This window comes from Thalassophryne amazonica, chromosome 22 (assembly GCF_902500255.1).
Source record: "Thalassophryne amazonica chromosome 22, fThaAma1.1, whole genome shotgun sequence".
In the NCBI taxonomy this organism is placed as follows: domain Eukaryota; kingdom Metazoa; phylum Chordata; class Actinopteri; order Batrachoidiformes; family Batrachoididae; genus Thalassophryne; species Thalassophryne amazonica.
Genome location: NC_047124.1, coordinates 13,139,277 through 13,160,677, shown reverse-complemented (window position 1 = coordinate 13,160,677; position 21,401 = coordinate 13,139,277). Strand labels below are relative to the sequence as shown.

At 38.3% G+C, this 21,401-nt stretch overlaps 1 protein-coding gene across 2 annotated transcripts; it reads left to right on the top strand.

Annotated features, from left to right (window-relative positions):
* Window positions 1-948: 948 nt before the first annotated feature.
* Window positions 949-21,099, top strand: LOC117504323 (chloride anion exchanger-like). Of its 2 annotated transcripts, none has more exons than XM_034163761.1 (21): window positions 949-1,201; window positions 1,594-1,760; window positions 4,601-4,740; window positions 4,928-5,038; window positions 5,133-5,293; window positions 6,034-6,198; window positions 6,297-6,449; window positions 6,711-6,793; window positions 7,917-8,064; window positions 8,152-8,265; window positions 9,277-9,354; window positions 9,456-9,551; window positions 9,651-9,757; window positions 9,971-10,040; window positions 12,939-13,031; window positions 14,794-14,889; window positions 16,824-17,051; window positions 17,133-17,187; window positions 17,434-17,576; window positions 17,706-17,765; window positions 20,804-21,099. In XM_034163761.1, the coding sequence occupies exons 2-21, from the start codon at window positions 1,630-1,632 to the stop codon at window positions 20,828-20,830; spliced, it is 2,259 nt and encodes a 752-aa protein (XP_034019652.1). In that variant the 5' UTR covers window positions 949-1,201; window positions 1,594-1,629; the 3' UTR covers window positions 20,831-21,099. The 2 variants fall into 2 exon arrangements, with proteins under 2 accessions (XP_034019652.1, XP_034019651.1); XM_034163760.1 differs by having other exon boundaries at window positions 1,586-1,760.
* Window positions 21,100-21,401: the final 302 nt, after the last annotated feature.

Sequence of the window (21,401 nt, the reverse complement as noted above, 5' to 3'; positions counted from 1 at the left end):
GCAGACTCTGGTTATACTACCTGTTTGACAAGACACTTCATCTGCAGTGTCCCACTCCAACCAGCTGTAAATGGGGACCAGTCTTGGCTGGGGGAAGTAACCTGCATTTGACTAGCACCCCTTCCCCTGCCTTTGTGCTGCAGAATCTGGGGTTAAGCACTGGAGGCTCAGGACCTATATAGGATACTGTCCCATTAAGCACCTCAGCTCGATCAAACAAGCTAAAAGAGCCACATTTCAAAATCTTAGGCATGTTGAGAAAATGCTGTGTGGATAAAATATCTGAACCCATTTTCATAAAAGCCATTTTTCTTATATATTAGCATCGGCATGGAGATTTGATCTTGATCGTTGACCAATCCTGACTGAAATAAAATCACTTCTGACCATCCATAGGTCCAATGTTTCTGCTGAATTTAATCAAAGCCAGATAAAGCGTTCTTAAGCGATTTTGTTGATACATACATACATAGTCATGCAGAAGCCGAACCGAACACAAGCACGTACGCCTCTGCTGGTGGTGTTAAATATCCAGTTTTCACCATTAACAGATACTAACAAAATTGCTTTTATTCAGCTTTTGTATTGTAATTGTAATAAACTCATTTGAACCTTTAAATCTGGAGGTCAGCGATTTGGCTTTTAAAGTTCGGTTTATTTGGACTTCATTTGGACGAAGCACACCCATGAGGTTATTAACACACTTTCCTGTAATTCCTGTTTGTATTCCACCTGATACACACTGAAAACAGCGCACACCGCTGAGTCTGACTGTGAGAGTATCAACCTGTCACGGTTTCTTATCACTCACTTGATAAATACATTTTGTAGTACACTTGTTTCGGTGGCTTGTCCTCAAATAATCAGAATTCCTGCGGTGCACAGAGCGATTTTACTGTTGAAGATTGTTGCCAACATTTGCGGTCCTGGAACGCTTTCTACTTCATAACAATGACCTGTCCTGCATTGTCAACGTCCTTTCCATCCTGCCTTTGCTCAAAGTCGCAGATACCAGTCGGAACAATGGTCAAGGATAAAGCGACCATCTAGCAGAGACTTCGTGATGATTGCTGTTAATAATTACAGCCCTGATAAGCGTCAGAAGTAAGATTTATTGATGGCAAAACTGTTAGAGCGCCCAGTTGATCTGTAGAGGAGGGTAGAAACCAACTGAAACTTTGGATTGGTGGCATATTATCAGGTAAGGTGTTGTACATTACTCCAGGATATGAACGTTACTTAAAATAAAAGAACATACTATATGAGTAGTTTTGTTCATTGGCTGATCTTCACAGAGCTGGAACTCTACAGGTGTGGGCTAAAATTTCAGGGTATGGGTTTCAAAGTCTAGAAAACAAACGTTCATACTGAAAATCAGTTTTTGGATAAGTCAAGTTACGTTGTAGTCCAATCCTTTCTGCTGCAGGTCTGCTCCTGGAGCTCCTTGTGAACAGTCCTGATCTGGCTGATGTGTTTATTTGGGGTCTGGACTTTTGTAGTTTGCTGCTGATGTTCTTTGATAAGTGATCTTCAAAGGTCATGTAAGATCCTGTGGCTAAAATAATGTAATTAATGGATCTTACAGCCACACAGAGAAGTAGCAGAAGTCCACCAAGCAGCAGAGGAGACATGATGCAACCGGTGGAGAAGAACTACGTGGTGGCCAGGCCGCTGTACTCGGAGGAGTCCTTCGCAGAGGAGCACGAAAAAATTTACAGGCACCGCAAAACAATACTACAGCACATCAAGCAGTACTTCATGTAAGTGGGTTTGCTTGGCCAATGTTGAAATTTTTATGACCAGTGGATTAGTGCAGATTTAACTAAAAATGGGACTTTGTATAATGTCGTTTTTGTTCTGAGGAAAGGGGGAGCTCATACTCTGTTGGGTTCTTGAGACATTATTCTGTGTGGTGCCAATATAATCTGTAATTTTCAATGTAATGCAGTCATTAACTTATATTTATCACAAGAAAGCAATTCCATTTTGCTTTTTATACCTCATTAAGCAGATTTTATTTCAATTTGTAAGACTGACATGAGGCCAAATTAAGATGATTCAGGTTTTGGTCCTTGTTTTTTTCTCCTTGGACCAATGCAAATGTTGCTACATAATCAATGTGCAATAAATAAATAAATAAATCATTATATTATATTCATTGTAACATAGCATATTAATAACATTACATAATAACACAAATTCTACCAACATCATTTCATGTTATAACCTGATACTAAAGTATTTGTTGTTTGTTTCCTTTGTTTGTTTGTGGTTTTTTGCTCCTGTGACAGCAATATGCTTCTGTTCTGTGAACTGTGCATTCTTTGTTCATTTTGTTTATTATTTATTTATTTATTTGAACATGTGTATCAAAATGTTTTAGCCTTTGGTCTTTCACATTGTATTGTTTTATAATATCATTCAAAATAAATTACTTCTTTACTTTATATAAATACTAACGTGTTGCCCGTGGGGATCCACGGGCACCAGATTGGGTAGTGTTTATAAACTAGGTAGCTGACATTTTTCATAGGTGGTAATAAATTAAGCAAAACTTGCATAATGAGTTGGAATGGCGAGTGAGTCCAGAATGTTTTTAGAAACTTAGACCTCAACAATTTTTAGAAGAGGAACTCAACCATTTTATTTCCTGTTAATTATGTAATCGTTTAATGTTAATTTACTGTCTTAATGTATTTATAAATTGTTTAGGTTCTTGTTATCATATACACACTATTATTGTCGTTATTATTATTATTATTATTATTATTATTATTATTATTATTATTATTATTATTATCAGTATTATTGTTATTATTATTAGTATATTTTATTATTACTTCTATTTTGACATTTTTAAATGGACCACAATGGAAATAAGTGTTTTCACTTTCTTGTGTCATCCATGTATTTTTTATGTATTTACAATTATATTATGTACTTTTATTGAACTTACTAAATAAAATCACGCACACATGCACTAACACTTTTAATAGAAAAATGATTTGCTGCCCCTGCTGGAATGGGGTGTGAATCTAGAATGTATTTATGAACGTCCATTAACTGTTGTAAGCTAATATCTGTAGTTTCTCCCAAAACATTAGTCCTATCAACGTTCCATTTTGGCGCAGTTCATCTTTCACCCAAAATATATAAGCACACCAAACGACAAATGTCACCTGTCCCCAGTCGCACGTACGCAGAGTTTTTAGTTTTTCCTGCAGTCTGCTGCAAGCAGGTGCTTTTAATTTTTACACATGCATAAACAGAGACGTCGCAGAAGACATAAAAAGCAATACTCTTTTCACTCATGGTAACAACAACATGACAGTTAACTAAACTGACTAAAGCAATTGAACAACAAAAGCACAATAAATCAATAACACTAACAAGACTGTTAAACTAACATGAAGCACAGTCACATCATTTAAAACCCAAAACCCCAAACTTCCATGGTGCATTACAGTACAAAGTGCATTGTTTACTGGTTAAATAAAATTGCTAATTTCTCCAAAAAAAAATTAGTTCCATCAACATTTCGTCTTTGCAGCATTCATCCTTGACTCAAAATACATAAATACATAAGCACACCAAACGGAAGCCATACACATGCACGCACACATGCAGAGGCCACTTGGATTATATATATATATAAAATACTGTTTAAATTAAATTTGAAAACAACTTTTAATTAGATCATTTTGATTTAATAACAATATAAAAGTTAAACTAATGATTTGTGTAAGTGTTACAACACAGCCAAATCCAACAATTACAAAGTAAGTTGCTGCCATTATTTATTTATTTAAATTTAATTTTATTTATTTATTATTATACTCACCCCTACCACATTTCACCATGTAATTGTGGAGTTGTGTCAGGAAGGCCATCCAGTGTAAAACCTGTGCCAAATCAATATGCAGATCCACCTCGAATCTGCTGGGGTGACTGAGTGAAGACTAGGGAGCAGCCGAAGGGACTTACTTTATGAAATGTATTTATTTATTGCTATTTTAAACGTATGGTGGATTTTTAATTTTCACTTTAACTGGTAACTGTGTGGACAGCTGCCCTATTCATTGTCATTCCCTCCTTCCTAAACTAATTTTTTCAAAAAAGATAAAAAAAATAAAATAAAAATAATTTCTTGCAAACCACCATCAAAGCTGAGCAGCGCACTCTTAACAGGACTTGGGTTGTTTAAAAAAAAAAATTATATCTTAGTCACACTTTAAAGGGGTCAAAAAAGAAAGACCATTTCAAGTCTTTACTCGTATAAATTGTGATTCTGTGCCCGTTTCTTTCAATGGAAAGTAGCTGCTTCTTGCTGTGCTCTTTTCCCACAGACTGTGTGGGTCTCACAGACCAAGCAGGAATCCAGATTTGGATTTTCATGACACATGTCACAGAGGTTTAAAATTAACCGTTTCAGTAGCAGGAGAATTTCTATGAAGGTTTGAGACTTTCAGGATGTTTAATGTCAAAACCCCAACTGTGTGTAACTGTAAGACGTTCATCAAAATAGATTTTAGTGCGCTGCCATTTACATGTTTTACATGCATTATACGTTTTAGTGCCATTTATTCATTTGTTGTTATAGATGTGATGCTCAACGAGCAAAGAACGCTGCACTCTCCCTTCTGCCGTTTATTGCCTGGATGAAAATCTACCGAATCAAAGAGTGGCTGTTCAGTGACATTGTGTCCGGTATCAGCACCGGACTTGTCGCTGTCCTGCAAGGTAAATATCTGCAGCTCAAACTGCATGTTGCAGGGCAATGAATTAATCCGCCCTTTAACTGTGCTCTGTATTTATAGCCTGCATAAAATGCACAAATAAATTGTTTGTGACGTGGACCTGACCCGTCTGGCCCATTCATTGGTGCTCGGCCTGTAGATATATCATTATTTCCTGCTCTGTCTTTAAGGCCTAGCTTACTGTCTACTGGCCTCACTGCCTCCATGGTACGGACTCTTCTCCGCCTTCTTCCCCGTCATCATTTATTTCTTTCTGGGGACCTCCAGACACATCTCAGTGGGTAAGACCCACTTTCCTGTTTGTCAGAACCATATAGTCGTTCATTCATCCATGAGCCTGAGTGTTTGGGATTCCTCTCCCTGTATTTCCCTCAGGTCCGTTCCCAGTTTTGTGTCTCATGATCGGCTCAGTGGTGACCAGGATCGTCCCAGACGAGGGCGCGGCCCTCAACATTACAGGGTTTGAAGGCCTGACAAGGGATGACCAGAGAGTGCTGGTGGCTTCCACAGTGACGTTCCTTGTCGGTTTCATGCAGGTTAAACACACCCACCCACCCACCACGACAATTCAGCCCACTCTACACGCTTGAGCCGAATTGATTTTACCTCCTCACACAATTGCATAAATTACTCCAACATACAAAAGCTCTAATTCAGAGCAGTTGTTTCACATAGTGCACCGATGAACCCTTAAATTAAGGAAAGAATGTTTAAACTGAGGTGCTTTCAAATTCTTCAAATTCAAATTCATCAAGTCATTTCTGGCCAACACTAGATAAATAAAATTATCTAGATGCAGTCAAATGTGCAAGTGTCACTTCTGAACAGCCATGAAAATACTATTGGCATTAACTGAATTTTACTTACCTGAGTCTGACTTATTTAAACTGTGTGCACATTAGCAGCTGAAGTGGACTGAATCATTTATTTTCCACCAAAACATTTTTGGTGACTTACACTGTGCGATATTCTTTTTTTTCTTTTTTTTTTTCTTTTTTTTTTGATTGCATGTAGCACAGTTGTTGTTTTTTTTAATAGTGTGCACAATAAATTTGATTTTTAGTACTAAATTTGGTTCATGTGTATATGTAGTCCATGATCAGGATTCTGATCTATTTCTCTGGCAATGTGATTGCTGTGAGAACTGGTTAAATCTAATACTAGCCACCTACACTGCCAAACACTGAATTTGGCAGATTCATGTCACTTCATTCAGTAATGTGAATGTAACATGAATGAAATGACTTTAACAGTACAACCTCTCTGTCTCTTCCAGCTGGCGATGGGGATACTGCAGGTGGGCTTTGTTGTCATGTATCTGTCCGACACTCTTGTGTCTGGCTTCACTACAGCAGCTGCCATCCACATCCTGGTGTCTCAGCTCAAGTTTGTGTTGGGTCTGCAAGTCCCGGGCATCAGTGGACCGCTCTCCATCATTTATGTCAGCAAAGATCAGCCTAATCAATAAATATGGCTCAGTCATCCTTTCAATCTCAAGGTAAGGTGTAACTTCTGATTTTTTTTTTTTTTTTTCTGCAGACACTGAAGATTATCTTTGGAAAGATAAACCAAACCAATCCCTGTGATGTGGTGATTGCTCTGGTGATCATGGTGGTAGTGTTCATCGTGAAAGAACTAAATGACCGATACAAATCCAAGCTGCCTGTGCCGATCCCCATCGAGGTTATCATGGTGAGAGATGTCATTTAATAACCTTATAAATGTTTCCATAAGTTGGGGCCCTGCAAGCAATAATGTTTTATATGATTGCATGGGACACATCTGTCGGTAATAATCGTTAATCAGATTTATCACACTTGTTTGTCACTTAGTTATCATGTCAAACTAGAAAACAGCTAATGATCTGCAAACCAGGAGATAATAAATATCACTTTGAACCTAGTAATATGAGCCATGATGAATGTTATTTATGACATTTGTGTCACTTCTTAGACTGTCATTACATGTGGAGTTTCGTATGCGTTCGACTTCAAGACTACATACGGCATTGAGGTGGTTGGCCATATTCCAAAAGGGTGAGAAACTCTGCTTGATAGCTCAAGCTAATAGTAATGGTCTGTTCAGCTGCACAGTATGTATCTCTCTCCTGGCATGTCTGAGTGGTCTCACCTCAGATTATCCCATATGGAAAAGATATACATACATTTTTATAAAGTTTGTATCTGTTCTATCTGGAACTTGTAAGTAATGCATGTGACAGTCAAACCAGATATAAGATCCTTAGTAAATTTGTACAATATGTAACTTATATAAATTGGGAACTTAAAAGAACAATATATGGCAGTAATTCCACATACAGAATCCTTAGTAGATATGTGTAATATCAAACTGAGACTTATAAGCACAACATATGTCAAACATAAAGTTTATTACTGGAATTCATGTAACGTCTTCTAAGTTTTTTCTATTTCTTTTCCATACGGGATCATAAATACAGAGACATTTGTGTACACAATTACCATACCATATGGGGTACTGTTTTCGGTCCTGCGTCTCTGTCCATGTGTGAACAAAAACATTTGATAAGTGAACCAGATTTGGTGGAATGATTGATGGCCACAGAGAAAAAGTTTGGTCAAAGTCAAAATCACAGGCCACCACCGCCTTCTTCTTCTTCTTCTTCTTCTTTTAGCTGTTCCTGATAGGGCTCACCCTAACATCATCATCAGCGTCATCATCATCATGTGACCTTTGACCTTGGGTGACCTTGAAATGTCAACCTCAAGGTCATAATTGTTTAATTCAAACAGCTCAGAGCCAACATGGATTGAACGTTGTGTTAGGTTCGTGTGCTAGTCATGGATAAAGGGTATGGACATAACCAATTACATGTCAAAATAACTCAGAACAATTTACATAAAAATCACTGAATCACAAAGAAGTTATCTGCATGAATCGTGTCTCAACCCTTTAAGGAGCAGATGTTGCACTCTTTTGGTGTCCCTTTTTGTTTGCCCCACACTACCCGTCCCAGTGTCTTTTCATTTTTGAAATGGACCAAACTGTTAGTATTTTTGTGCAACATTCAGCACTTTCTTTATAATGAATAATAATTAAAAACATGGTCTGAAACACTGCTCAAACGTGTTAAAATTATGCAGATTTTTTGACGTATAACACATTCTTGTTCATTGTCAGGTATGAGTCCCCAATGCCGCCAAACCTGCATATTTTCCAAGAGATGGCAGTGGAAGCATTTCCGATGGCTATAGTCGGATTTGCTGTTGCCTTTTCTGTAGCAAAGGTCTATTCTGTCAAACACGATTATACAATAGATGGAAACCAGGTATGTCAGAACAATGAGGATTTATGGTTATGTTCAGGTTTGCTCAGGAATCAGATAAGACATGTTTTCTGTTTGGCCTGAATTCAGGAGCTGATCGCCTTTGGAGTCAGCAACATCTTTGGAGCTTCATTCAAGTCATTTGCAGCAAGTACTGCTCTGTCTCGAAGTGCAGTGCAGGAGAGCACAGGAGGGAAGACTCAGGTCAACCATAACAATGGATCTGCTACTATCCATCACATGCTAACCCTAACTCTAATGCATCACTTTGAAAATGCATAAATTCTAATATAATTCATAGACAAAAAGTCATTTATAACTATGAAAACATCTGAGTGTGATTAGATATGCAGTTACATACATGCAAACAGTTTTTTTAAGCAAACCGGAAAAGCAAAGAGTCAAAAGTAAGAGTTCATCAAAATACCATCCCATAGCATCTTTATTTATAAAGAGACCTTATTACATTTATTACACATTTTACTACAACTACAGCTGACCCAAAGTGCTGTGCACTAAAACATGCATTTAAAACATATATTTAAACAAGTTAATAAATATAAAATTTTAAAAACTATAAAATCTAAAAACTAAGTCTTGCTGCCGTCAAAAGCCAAAGAAAAAAGATAGGTTTTAAGATGACCCCTAAAAGTGGCCAATGAAGGTGCCTCTCTAACACCCAAAGGCAAACTATTCCACAATTTAGGAGCAACAACAGAAAAGGCCCTGTCCCATCTGAGCTTCCTTTTAAATCTCGGTACATCCAGGAGCAACTGATCAGCCGAAATAAGAGGCCAACAAGGTATGGAAGAGTGAAGAAGCCCAGAGAGGTACGACGGGGCTAAACTATGAACAGACTTGAAAACAAACAGAAGAATTTTAAAATGAACCCTCAAATATACAGGTAACCAATGAAGTGAGGCCAAGACAGGGGTCGTATGCTCTCTCCTTTGAGTTCCTGTCAAAAGGAATGCAGTGACTGACTGACTCCGACATAAAGTGAGTTACAGTAGCCCAAGCGAAATTAAACAAAAGCATGAATTACCGTCGCAAAATGCTGCCTAGAAAGAAAAGGTTTCACTGTAGTCAAACGCCTTAAACGATAAAAGCTGTTCTTTACTACAGCTGCAATTTAAGAGAACAACATAAGAGAACAATCAGAGAACTAAAAGGTGTGTGCTTCTTCAGTGTAATCATGACTTCTGTCCTTTTCAGGTGGCTGGACTACTTTCAGCGATCATTGTGATGATCGTCACCTTGGCCATTGGATTCTTATTGGAGCCGTTACCAAAGGTTGAGTTCAGAAGGACCTCAAACTGCAGAAAGATGCCCAATGTGTGAATTAAATTATTGTACTAATCTTGATCCGGCCTTTTACCGCGTTGTTCTAACAGTCGGTGTTGGGTGCAGTGGTCATCGTCAACCTCAAAGGCATGCTGATGCAGTTCAGAGACATCCTGTACCTGTGGAGAAGGGACAAACCAGACTGTGTAAATGTCAAACACTTCAGAGTGCAGCCATATAATACAAAATCTCATTTGTGCTACCCCTTTCAACAATGCTTTTATTTCTTGTTGTTCTCTGTCCAGGTGGTGTGGGTGGGTACATGTGTGGCATCTGTCATCCTGGGTTTGGATCTTGGATTGGCTGCAGGCCTTGGTATCGAGCTAATCAGTGTCGTTCTCAGGGTTCAATTGTCAGTATTTCGACACTGATACTTTCCAAAAGTTCAAAACTTTTTAATGTCAGAGTAACGAATAATCTTTTTGCGTAAAGATTTGACATTTCTTTCAAGTCTACAAAACTGAACACTTTCAAGTGGTTCAATTAAAAATAAAAATTTTTCTATTCTTGCACTCCACTTTGAGGAAATTGATAGCTGATTGTCTGATTTTTACTAATTTTCTAGCCCTCGCTGCTGTGTACTCGCCAACATCATGGGAACTGATATCTACAAAGACCGAAAGGACTTTAGCAGAGTAAGTCAATTCCCGAAAGTTTTGCAGTAATGCTTCGTTCAGAGCTGAATGAATGATGAATGAATCCCTTTCCTGTCAAAGATTTGTTTAGTTGGTTGGTGTTCCGAACAGTGCACTAAATGTAACAAATCGACTTCCTGTGCTCACTCTCACTGACTCTACAGAAAATGATGAGTTGATGCAAGAACACAAAGTCAGTCTAAGGCACACATGTGCACTAATCATGGTGTCTAATCAGCATCTTGATATGGCACACCTGTGAGGTGGGATGGATTATCTCAGCAAAGGAGAAGTGCTCACTATCACAGACTTAGACTGGTTTGTGAACAATATTTGAGGGAAATGGTGATATTGTGTATGTGGAAAAAGATCTTAGATCTTAGATCTTTGAGTTCATCTCATACAAAATGGGAGCAAAACCAAAAGTGTTGCGTTTATATTTTGTTGAGTGTAGTAAAACTGACTGTATGTATAGATAGATTTTACAATTCTGCAGTGACCTATGATGGTCACTGACTGAGGAACAACTAATATTAATGCTGATGTTGAAAACAACATGATTCTTCCATGATGGTTTTAGAAAAATGGTTGACAAACATGCACCCATTAGAAAGTACAGATTAAGAGGGCATAGCAGTGCATGGTTCATTTCAGATTCCTCTAACCTGCTTCACGTGCATCATTGTGGCATTGGTGTTGTGAAAGTGTAGTGACACGGACCCACAACAGGGGGCGCAAATGAACGGTCAATAGATGAGCCAAAAAGTAACAATTTAATGTTGTGAAGGTGCACAACGAATACACAGACAATCTCAGGATCTGATAACAGTCAATCCACAAAGGTGACGTGTGGGCAGGCTCGAGGATAGAAGACGTCTGTCCTGAGAAGAGCCGGAACCACACGATTTCCGCCGCCACCGAACCCGGTGAATACTGGAGCCGCCAAGTCCCGAATTCCCAGGTGATCACCGTCCCCGACTGTCGGATCTGGTACTGCTGGCGAAGAGCAAAGACAGTCAAGTGTGGGTGTGTGTACACCCAGTAACAACAACGGTGGGAATGCCACCTCCACCTCTAACACACACTCGTGCAGCGTCTGCGTAACCACGTATCTGAATCTGCAGGCTGAGAAGGTTACCTCCATAGAAGTACGATATCTCGGCGATGAGGTGGAGATGACGTCTGGGTTTTATGGAGTGAGATGATGAGGCATGAATGAGTGACAGCTGTCAGGAAATAATGAGTGACAGCTGTCACTCCCGGCTGTGTCCGTGGCGGCAGCGCCCTCTCGTGCCTGAAGCCCGCACTTCAGGCAGGGCGCCCTCTGGTGGTGGGCCAGCAGTACCTCCTCTTCTGGCGGCCCACACAACAATTGGGCAAAAGCCAGGAGAACAAACTTTGCAATTCATGCACAGTTGCAGTCAGAAAAGCCAAATCTACATAATCATTTCCTCACAGAAACTATAAACAACCTTAACAATTCCCTGGAGTTTTGGAAGACAATCAAATCTTTAATTGGAAATAAAAAAAAAATAGTACAGAGCTTCATTCATGCATTGTTAAGGACTGGTAAAATCTCTGATAAGGCTGAACTGCGTCATTGGTTTTAATGAGCATTTCACTGACTCTGGCTCCTTGTATGATTCTTAAATTAGTCATGAAAACTCTACTGTTGTCTCCACATTGTTTGACATGAGTCCCTTGTGAGTGAACAACTGAAATAATGTTTATCTCAAACAATTATTTTTTTGCAATTTTCACTCTTGTTTAGAAAAAAAAAATCAATTGAACTACAGCAGCCTTAAAAATAGTTAATGATTTTATATAAAAAAAAATCTGTGATAGCAAGCAGACTGTGTATCATGCATCACTGAAGCAAAGACTCACCAGTATAGGGCTGTCAGACAGTGTGGGCAGGCAGAAAGTTGCAATTCTAGCGCTATTAGTGTTTCTAAAGGTGTGCCCCAGGGATCAGTCCTCAGACCACTCCTTTTCATTATATCAATTATATTATTCATTATATCAATGATCCTGCACAAAATGTCCCCAAATATAAATTTTCACTTTTATGCCAATGATACAGTGATTTACTGCTCTGCACCCACACCAAATCAAGCTCTTTGACAGCTACAACTTCAATTCGCACACACACACACACACACACACACACACACACACACACACACACACACACACACACACACACACACACACACACACACACACACACACACACACACACCACACACACACACACACACACACACTTATCTTCAACTGCGTAGTCCAATGAAGGGTCGCGGGGGGCTGGAGCCTATCCCAGCAGTCATAGAGCGCAAGGCGGGGTACAACCAGGACAGGATGTCAGTCTGAACTTCAATTCAAAAAACTTTTTTTTGTCCCCAAGGGGAAATTCAAATGCCAAGAGCAGCAATATTACAAACAACCAACAACAACAAAAAATAAATGAATAAATAAAAATAAAATCATACCAAAATAAATAAATATCAATATGAATTATAAGTGCTTCAGAAGTAAAATGGTCATATCATTAGTTATAATTAATATTAAATTATTAGGGGATTGCAAAGCAAATTCACTCCTGCCAACTTGGTTTTAATACTGTGCAAAACACATTATGTAGTATAAAACTTGTTTTGAATGCTGACAAAACTGAACTCATTTTGTTCTCAAATACAAAATTAAAAGCAGTGAATCTCCAATCTATCACCACCTTGAAGAGCTTTGAAATTGAGTCTGTGTCTCAATATAAGTATCTTGCTATTATAGAAACAATATATGATGCTCTCACATTCATCCGTTAAGACCCATATGTTAATGTGGTTTTGGCAACAACTTTGGTTATAATCTAGTTTGTTTGTTTTTTCATCTCTGCAGATTTATGAGCCAGATGGCGTGAAGATCTTCAGGATACCATCACCAATCTTCTTTGCCAACATTGAGTTCTTTAGAAATAAGCTTGTGGAAGCTGTAAGTCTCCGTGACATATAATGTATATATATAAAATTCTTAAAATCAAGGTCATATCCGTGAAAAACACTTAACTGGCTTGGTTTCAAACACTACACCTCACTCAGTGGAAGGTGCCATAAAGACGAACAACTTTAAAAGTCCATGTCATAACCAATATAGTATAGAGAATAAAATCCCATGGTGCCTACATCACAAAACAAGAACAAATATCTGAATATTTTGCAGAATTTTACAAATCTTTATTTAAGTGTAAAGATAGGTGTATTGATGATGCAAAACCATGGAGTTTTTAAACTGTATAAAATTGATGGATCTACTAGAACCAACAGTTAAGGAGTTAGATGAGCCTATTGAGGAATGGGAGATTAAACAAGTAACAAAAGCCCTGGACCAAATGGATATGCTAATTGAGTTTTATAAAACTTTAAAGATCTGTTGTCTCCCCTATTGTTTCTCAAAACTATGGCACCATCCTGGACCAAAGAAACCATCGTAATCATACATAAAGAGGGTAAAGTCCGTGCTGACTACCATTCCTATTGACCAATATCGTCACTGAATGTGGATCTACTCACAGCAATTTTAGCCAGACGAGTTAATCAGGTAATCACCTAAATTATCCATCCTGATCAGACTGGATTTATCCTTGGGTCATACTATGGAGACAATTTATGGCACCTATTAAACATAACAACCCATCATAAAGGACAGAAATCAGAATCAATGATTATATCCCTAGATGCTCAAAAGGCATTTGACCAGGTTTCATGGCAATATTTGTTTCACACATAGAGCCATTTAAATTTGGCCCTAATTTTATAAATTGCATACAAACATTATACTCATCTCTACAAGTCACTATTAAAGTCAATGGGTGTAGATCAGAGAAATTCATATTGGAACGGGGATGCAGACAAGGCTGCCCTCTATCACCCCCTGCTGTTCACCATTAGCACTGAACCACCAGCCCATCTTATTCGAGACAATGATAACATAAAAGGAATTGCCATAAATAAGGAAGATGATAAAATATCACTATATGCTGATGATGTATTATTATATCTGACAAAACCAATGTAAACAATATCAGGAATTAATTTCTCAGCATAGGTATTATTCAGGATATAATAAGGTAATCATGGAAAAAAAAAACATGGGCTATGGATATCAGTGGCAGGATTCCAGAGAACATAAAACCCCAGAGTGGATTTAAATGGTCTAAAGAAGGTATTAAATACCTTCTTATATTCCTCCAACTCTACATAATCTCTGTGAAGGGAATTATGGTAAAATGATTTGGTGTATTACTAATGACTTGGAATGATGGTCTGTGGTCCCTCTCTCTCTGCTTGGTTGTGTTGAAAGTATTCGTATGAATGTTTTGCCAAGGCTGCTTTATTTATTTAATTCAAATGTTCCCGGTAGAACTCCCAAAGTCATTCTGTAATACATACTGCACATATTTTTGTTTGCTTGTTTAAACCTTTTGTTGCAGTCATTGAGTGATGATGTTATCAGCGTTCCTCCCCACCTTCTTTGAATGTTTGGGAGTGGACATTTAACATTTTGAGTATACACAGATACAGAATTGTACACATTGCACTGTTGTTAATAAAAAGTAAATAAAAATTAAGTTAAAAAAAAAGCCCATGTCATAAAAAGACAGACTGGAAAAGGTCATTTTATACAAGTGTGAGACATATTCGACTTGATTCTGTCTCTTATGTGTGTTTCATACAATACTTCGCTGTCTCCTCAGATTGGATTTAACCCTTTGAGAGTGTTGAGAAAGAGAAATAAAGCACTGAGAATGATCAGAAAACATCTGAAGAAAGGTGACCTGCAATGGACATCAGTAAGTCGTGACTTTGACCTTGTTCAGTGATAAAAACAGCGCACGTTTGCTCTAGAAACACTTTCACAATGTCATAAAAGTCACTACTCGGATTTTACACACATATTATTATTGCTCCTTGTTTTTCAGAACATTTATCAGCTCAGGCAGAACGACCTTTCTGCTACTACTACAAAAAAATAAAAAACTATGTAACATCAGTCACGTAGGCTAAACATTGCTGTTATTCTAGTATTATATAAAATCCTGGTTCATAATCTGGGGTCTAAGACCCTCTACCAAAGATCATGGGGAGGTTGTGAAGTTTTGTCTGCTCTAAATTTGTCAAAATTAGAAGTGCATGTTACTTTAATTCATAATAACTCACTTGCTGTATAATCAATAGCAATTATAACATGACTGTCCAAAGAAAGGGAGGAGAAAGAAGAAAAAGAGGAACCAAAAAGTGTGTGTGTGTGTGTGTGTGTAGGCATTTTTCTCAGGTTAGGGAACCTCAGTCTTTCAAATAGGGGGTCTCCAAAAGAAAAGTCTGGAAACCACTGGTTAAAAAAAAAGAAGTCATAGTTTCCAAAGTGGGTGGCATGGAGGTATTGCAAGGGGGTGTGTCAGGGCAAATGAATGAGGCACAGTTTGCTGCAGTAGGATTTTTATGTATACTTCAGCTACATTGCTTTTTATGATACACTAAGTCATTCAAAATCTAGCAGGGGGGGAGCTGACCACGCTGTGCCACGCCCCCGTCAACAGCTGATTACCAGACAGAGACATAGTGGGAGCAAGAAAGACAGAGAGCAAGAGAGAGAGAGAGAGCGGAGGCAGCAGCACAGTGGCTTTGTGCTTAGCACTGTTGCGTCACAACGAGAAGGTCATGGGGTTGATTCCCACCTGTGGCCTTTCTGTGTGGAGTTTGCATGTTCTCCCCATGGTGGTATGGGTGTCCTCCAGGTGCTCCGGCTTCCTCCCACATCTAAAGACATGCAGGTTAGGTGAATTGGAAACTTTAAGAACTGTCCAGGTCTCCCTTGTAAAAGAGATCTCGATCTTAACCTGGTTAAATAAAGGTTAAATTTAAAATTTAACCTGCTTTTGGGCTGCAAACCATCAGATGTACATGGCAACATTGATAAGTACTGCTACCAGAACATGGACACGTTTGTGATATATATATATACACACACACACATAAGATACTGTACATGCCACTTTTAATAATTTGACTGCAAAAGTGATTTGTCACTTTGTTTTGTTCAACAAGAAGTTGTTGCTGCATCAGCTGTTGTTGTGTTATGTTCTGTATTGTAAACCTTTTTGCTAGTATGGCCCAAGCAGCAGCTCACCCCCTTTAAGTCGGGTCTGCTTGAGGTTTCTTCTTCAATATCATCAGAGGGAGTTTTTCCTTACCACTGTTGCCCGTGTGCTTGCTATAGGGGTTGGTAAGGTTAGACCTTACTTGTGTGAAGCGCCTTAAGGCAGTTTTGTTGTGATTTGGCGCTATATAAATTGAAAGTGAATTGAAATCAAATTGAATCGTTTTCTATGAAGTGAAATAGACTAAAAAAGAAGTAAGTCCTATATATTACATAGGACTTACTTCAGCCTATATAGGAAGAGGTCTGTGTTTATACCCGAACAAGTCTTATACTCCTCCAGGATGGGATGATGCCAGATTACTTCCTCAGCCAAGACCGATACCCATTTACAGTTGTGTGGACTGGGACAATGCAGATGAAAGGTTGTGTTCAATGACAGGCACGTAGTCCCACTGAGCTAGCTCATCTTTATCTCTATTCTTATCACAATTTAATGAGTTCTTCTTTGGCACGAAAATCTGTTCAGTTACTTCTGCTAATCAAAAAAGGAGGTTCTAGTGATCAACATAACCTCCTTGACAAAGTTAATCAATGACATAATGACTGAACAATTTTACTTTACAGAACGGCTTCCTGAATACATCATGTGGACCCTTTAAAGAATCCGAGGATGAGAAAAACATAGAGGAACTGGACCAACCGACTGACTTCAAAGACCTTCCTGTCCGGATTGACTGGAACGCCAAGCTTCCTGCCAACATCAGTGTTCCCAGAGTAGACCTCCACAGCCTAATCCTGGACTTCTCTGCCGTCTCCTTCCTGGACATATCTGGTCTGAAGGGACTCAAAACGGTGAGTGGATCATTTATGGCAGCAATGACGGCCGTTATTTCACAGAGGCTGTTTTTGTTTAATCACTTCTGACTTTGGCAGGTGCTAAAAGAACTCATTCGAATTGAGGTTGAGGTCTACATAGTGGCTTGTGATGGTAAGTATGAAGCAGGTTACACTGTATAACTTCATCACTATTCTGGGAAGCAAAATATGGAGTTAATGTGAATTCTGTCAACATAATAATGTTTCCTTCATTCTGGATTTTTTTTTTTTTTTTTTTTTTTTTAAGTGATTACGTAGCTGGCAGACGGACCTGCTTCAGTGATGTTATTCAGTCTCTGTGAAAACTTTAAAAGCTCCAAGTGCACGTTCTCTCAAGTTTACACTTCCTTGTCTTTAGCTGACATCCTGCAAAAAATACACCACTGCTGCTTCTTTGATGATGAGGTTCAGCCGTCAATCTTCTTTTTGACGCTACATGATGCCATGCTGCACATCCTCAAGAAACATCCAGAGCCGGCACAAAAGAGGCATTATGAAAAGGTAAAGATGAACAAAGACAGCAGCAATAGAGTTAAACCACAGCTTTTAGGTACTGTCTAGGACACAAACTGAAAGAGCTGCGAGTGATTTTTTTTTGATTTTTTTTTTAATCTGCTTTTGACTCTTCAGATCATAACAACAGTCACCGTCCACAATCCTGGAGGCAGTTTGAGAAGCAGAGACAGAAATGTACGTATCACATCCGCCTCTTTTTCCTTGACCTCTTAAACCTTAGAATCCCCAAAGTTGGGGACTTGCCCTGTTTTGGAACATTTGAACACTCATAACTAACCAATGCTGACACCAACATACACTTATTATACATCAAAATGTCAAGCGAAGTCTCCTCTACAAAAGTATCCACTTCAAGCACATATCAACTAACCACAGCTGAAACGCCAAGCAAATAAAGACATAAATCGGAATTCATTTTTTGGGAAAAAAAAACCTAATTTACTCCTACCAAGTATTATTTACTTTCATTTTTTTTTTTTTTTTTTGCATCCACAACATCCCCTAGGACCTGTCTTTTAGCTAATCCAAACTTTTGCATTTTTGACCTTGTACAAGCTGAGAAATAAATCACAATGTATGGGTATGTGATTTTGGTGAAATGGGCTCTAGGGCTTAAGGGGTTAAAAAGTCATTGAAATTTCTCTTAGCCAGTGCACATAGTATAGTATATTACACTGGCAAAAAACCCCTAGGGGCAGGGCATCTGTGTGTGTATGTGTGATGGTGGTGCAGGGTTGCCCTGTACTTACACTATGATCATTATAGTCAATATAGTAAGATACACCAACCAAGGAGGTCTTGTAAATCACCAGTGTATTATTTATTTTTTTTATTTGTTGGCTCATTTGTAAGCAGGAATAAGAACAACCTGAAACTGATTTCAATAGCATTTGGTGAAGGGGTGAAGTCTGGGTGAACAAAGAATCCATTCTATCTATCAATGCATGTGTGTAGGCTCTCAGTTGTCCAGGTGGCTTCCATAGTAGAGAAGCTTGAATCTTCGACTGGACTGGGTTGCTTGACGCGAGGACGTTTCGCTTCAAATCGCAGAAGCTTCCTCAGCTAAAATTGTTGCTCTGGTGGTCTGACTTCTGTCTTGACTCTTGCAGAGAAGAATAATCAAGAAGTCACAAAAGCTGGAGTTTTAAACCTAACCAGACCCCTCCTACCAAGAGGCAGACTGCTATAGGCTGGTGACTAAACAATAGGTCTAATTAGCACCTATTGTGCTCTAGTTAGCACCCTCCTAATGACAGGGCAGCTGTCCCTCTCCTGATGGCTCCCTTGACAACTCTGCTGATGACGTGAATGACTCATTACCATGAACAAAAGACTGAAACTGCTTTGACCTGAAACCAGCACCGCAGAGAGGGCGCCAGTGGACCTCAGTCTGCAGTTCATCTCCACCTTAAAGACACTAACCACACGTTGGAGGACAAGGAAGTTAAAATATTAGCCAGAGAGAAGAAATGGTTTGAGAGAGGGGTCAAGGAGGCATTCTTTGTGAAATGTTTGAAACCCAGCCTTAACCGGGGAGGGGGTCTGAGACACACTTTATCCCCTGTTTACAATGGGGTACTCAGGTCAAAGCAGTTTCAGTCTTTTGTTCATGGTAATGAGTCATTCCTCAGCAGAGTCGTCAAGGGAGCCATCAGGAGAGGGACAGCTGCCCTGTCATTAGAAGGGTGCTAACTAGAGCACAATAGGTGCTAATTAGCGCTATTGTTTAGTCACCAGCCTATAGCAGTCTGCCTCTCGGTAGAAGGGGTCTGGTTAGGTTTAAAACTCCAGCTTTTGTGACTTCTTGATTATTCTTCTCTACAAGAGTCAAGACAGAAGTCAGACCACCAGAGCAAGAATTTTAGCTGAGGAAGCTTCTGCGATTTGAAGCGAAACGTCCTCGCATCAAGCAACCCAGACCAGTCGAAGATTCAAGCTTCTCTACTATCAATGGATGGATTCTCACTTTGATCCCTAACGCTGACCTTTGTTTCTAATTCTTTTGAACATGATTACAGGATCAAAGCAATCAGCATCAAAGCTCAGCAATCAGGATCAAAGTTGTACATCTTTACCAACGGGGGGCTAGCTTGTCGCGTTCCTGAAATCACCATTTTTAATCCTGTTAATCCTAGAATTCCATTTCCTAAACATTTGAGTGTTGGTAATTATCACTGTTGAATCTGAGAACATCTAAAACTTGAATCCAACTTACTTTTATGAAACTGTAAAAGGTTATTTTCAGTTGGTACAAAGTAAATGACTCATTTATCACGTGCTCAAGACATACAATTGTTTAATTCTGGGTCATTTAGTCAGAAATTGCAAAACAAAACGTGGACATTTTCAAGTCAGGACTTAAAACCTATTTTTCTTTTCTTTCTTATGAATAGTTTTTATTTTTTATCTGTTTTATTCTTTTATGTTTCTATGTATTTGATTTTTTTTTTAAATTCATTTTAATTTTTTATGTTGAACTGTTCCGTGTGAGGTGCCTTAATACAACTTTCGCTGTGATTTGGCGCTAAATTGAATTGAAATAAATAACAACAACGATAATTATGATTATTATTAACCAACATGCTTAATAAACAGTAATGCTGATACTTAGCAGAATAGATTAGATTAGATTAGATATACTTTATTGATCTCACAATGGAGAAATTACGTTTACACTCCAGTTACCTCAGACAGCAATTAGTCCACAATTATTACTTGTTTACCGTAATAATGGCACACAATAGACACCAACTCAAAAATGTTGAGGTTACATTCTCATATTATTACAGAAAATTGGTAACATGATACATATCTAGTGGTGGACGGTAAGGTTATGTGGGTTATAAGATTCCTGTGTTAACCACCATGACGAGTACACTGACTGTGCCGTAATGTTTAGAATATCGATATCTGCTGGAGCCTTTGGTTGTGTGACATTCCAATAAAATGTCCTTTGTGAGTATCACGAATGAGTAAAAAGGTGTGCTTGATGTGGTGTCACTTGTGCGTTTGTCTTGTTGAATTGCATTTATTTCATGTAACTTATTCACTTATTTCAGGGGACTAATGCCAAATGTTAAAAAGAAAAAAAAATAGACAAGATGTTAAAGATCTCTTGTAATCCCTGAATAATCACAGTGATTGTACACTATAATTTAAAAAGTACACTGAAAGTGAAACAGACTGACTCAAAACCTCCTTTTCCTTAACAGGTACCAGAACGAGAAACCAAGTTCTAACTTCAGAATGAAAAGACAATAGTTTTCAAAGGAAACCAGAAAAAAAGTAAATGTTTTATGCTACTACTTCTACTGTATAATATACTATCATGGATATTGTTTAGTTCATATATACAAAATCAAATTTCCATATACTGTAATGACTGCAATGTAAGAATAAAATTTTTATTTTTTTAAACGTTTATATTGAATTTCTAGAAAATCAAGGTGTAATATATTTTGCATGTATTATTTTGTGTTCATGATTGAGAATAAACAGACTTTTTACAGTGCTGTTCTCAGTGTATTGCTTTCTTTGGGTGTTCATGTGTTTAATTTCAGTAAGCTAGATCTCAAGATCTCTGTGGAATTCCTTCAGACTTGACAGTTGAGCTCAAGTGTTTTGTGAGTTCAGTTTTTTGTAAAAGAGTATACATTTAAAGTCAACTCTGTATTTGTAAATGACATGATGGACTAACACACACTTGGTGAAACAGCTCAGCAGATTGATCACTTAATAATATACTATAATATAATATAATGTACTATCCTGTATCATATACTGTGACCACTACAATGACAATCATGTGGG

Bases quoted from the DNA above. Each gene is read 5' to 3' on its own strand.
- LOC117504323 (XM_034163761.1), top strand. From the start codon at position 1,630: ATGATGCAACCGGTGGAGAAGAACTACGTGGTGGCCAGGCCGCTGTAC. The intron at 5,039-5,132 runs GTAAGACCCACT...TATTTCCCTCAG, and splicing joins CTCCAGACACATCTCAGTGG to GTCCGTTCCCAGTTTTGTGT. The intron at 9,758-9,970 runs GTCAGTATTTCG...CTAATTTTCTAG, and splicing joins GTCGTTCTCAGGGTTCAATT to CCCTCGCTGCTGTGTACTCG.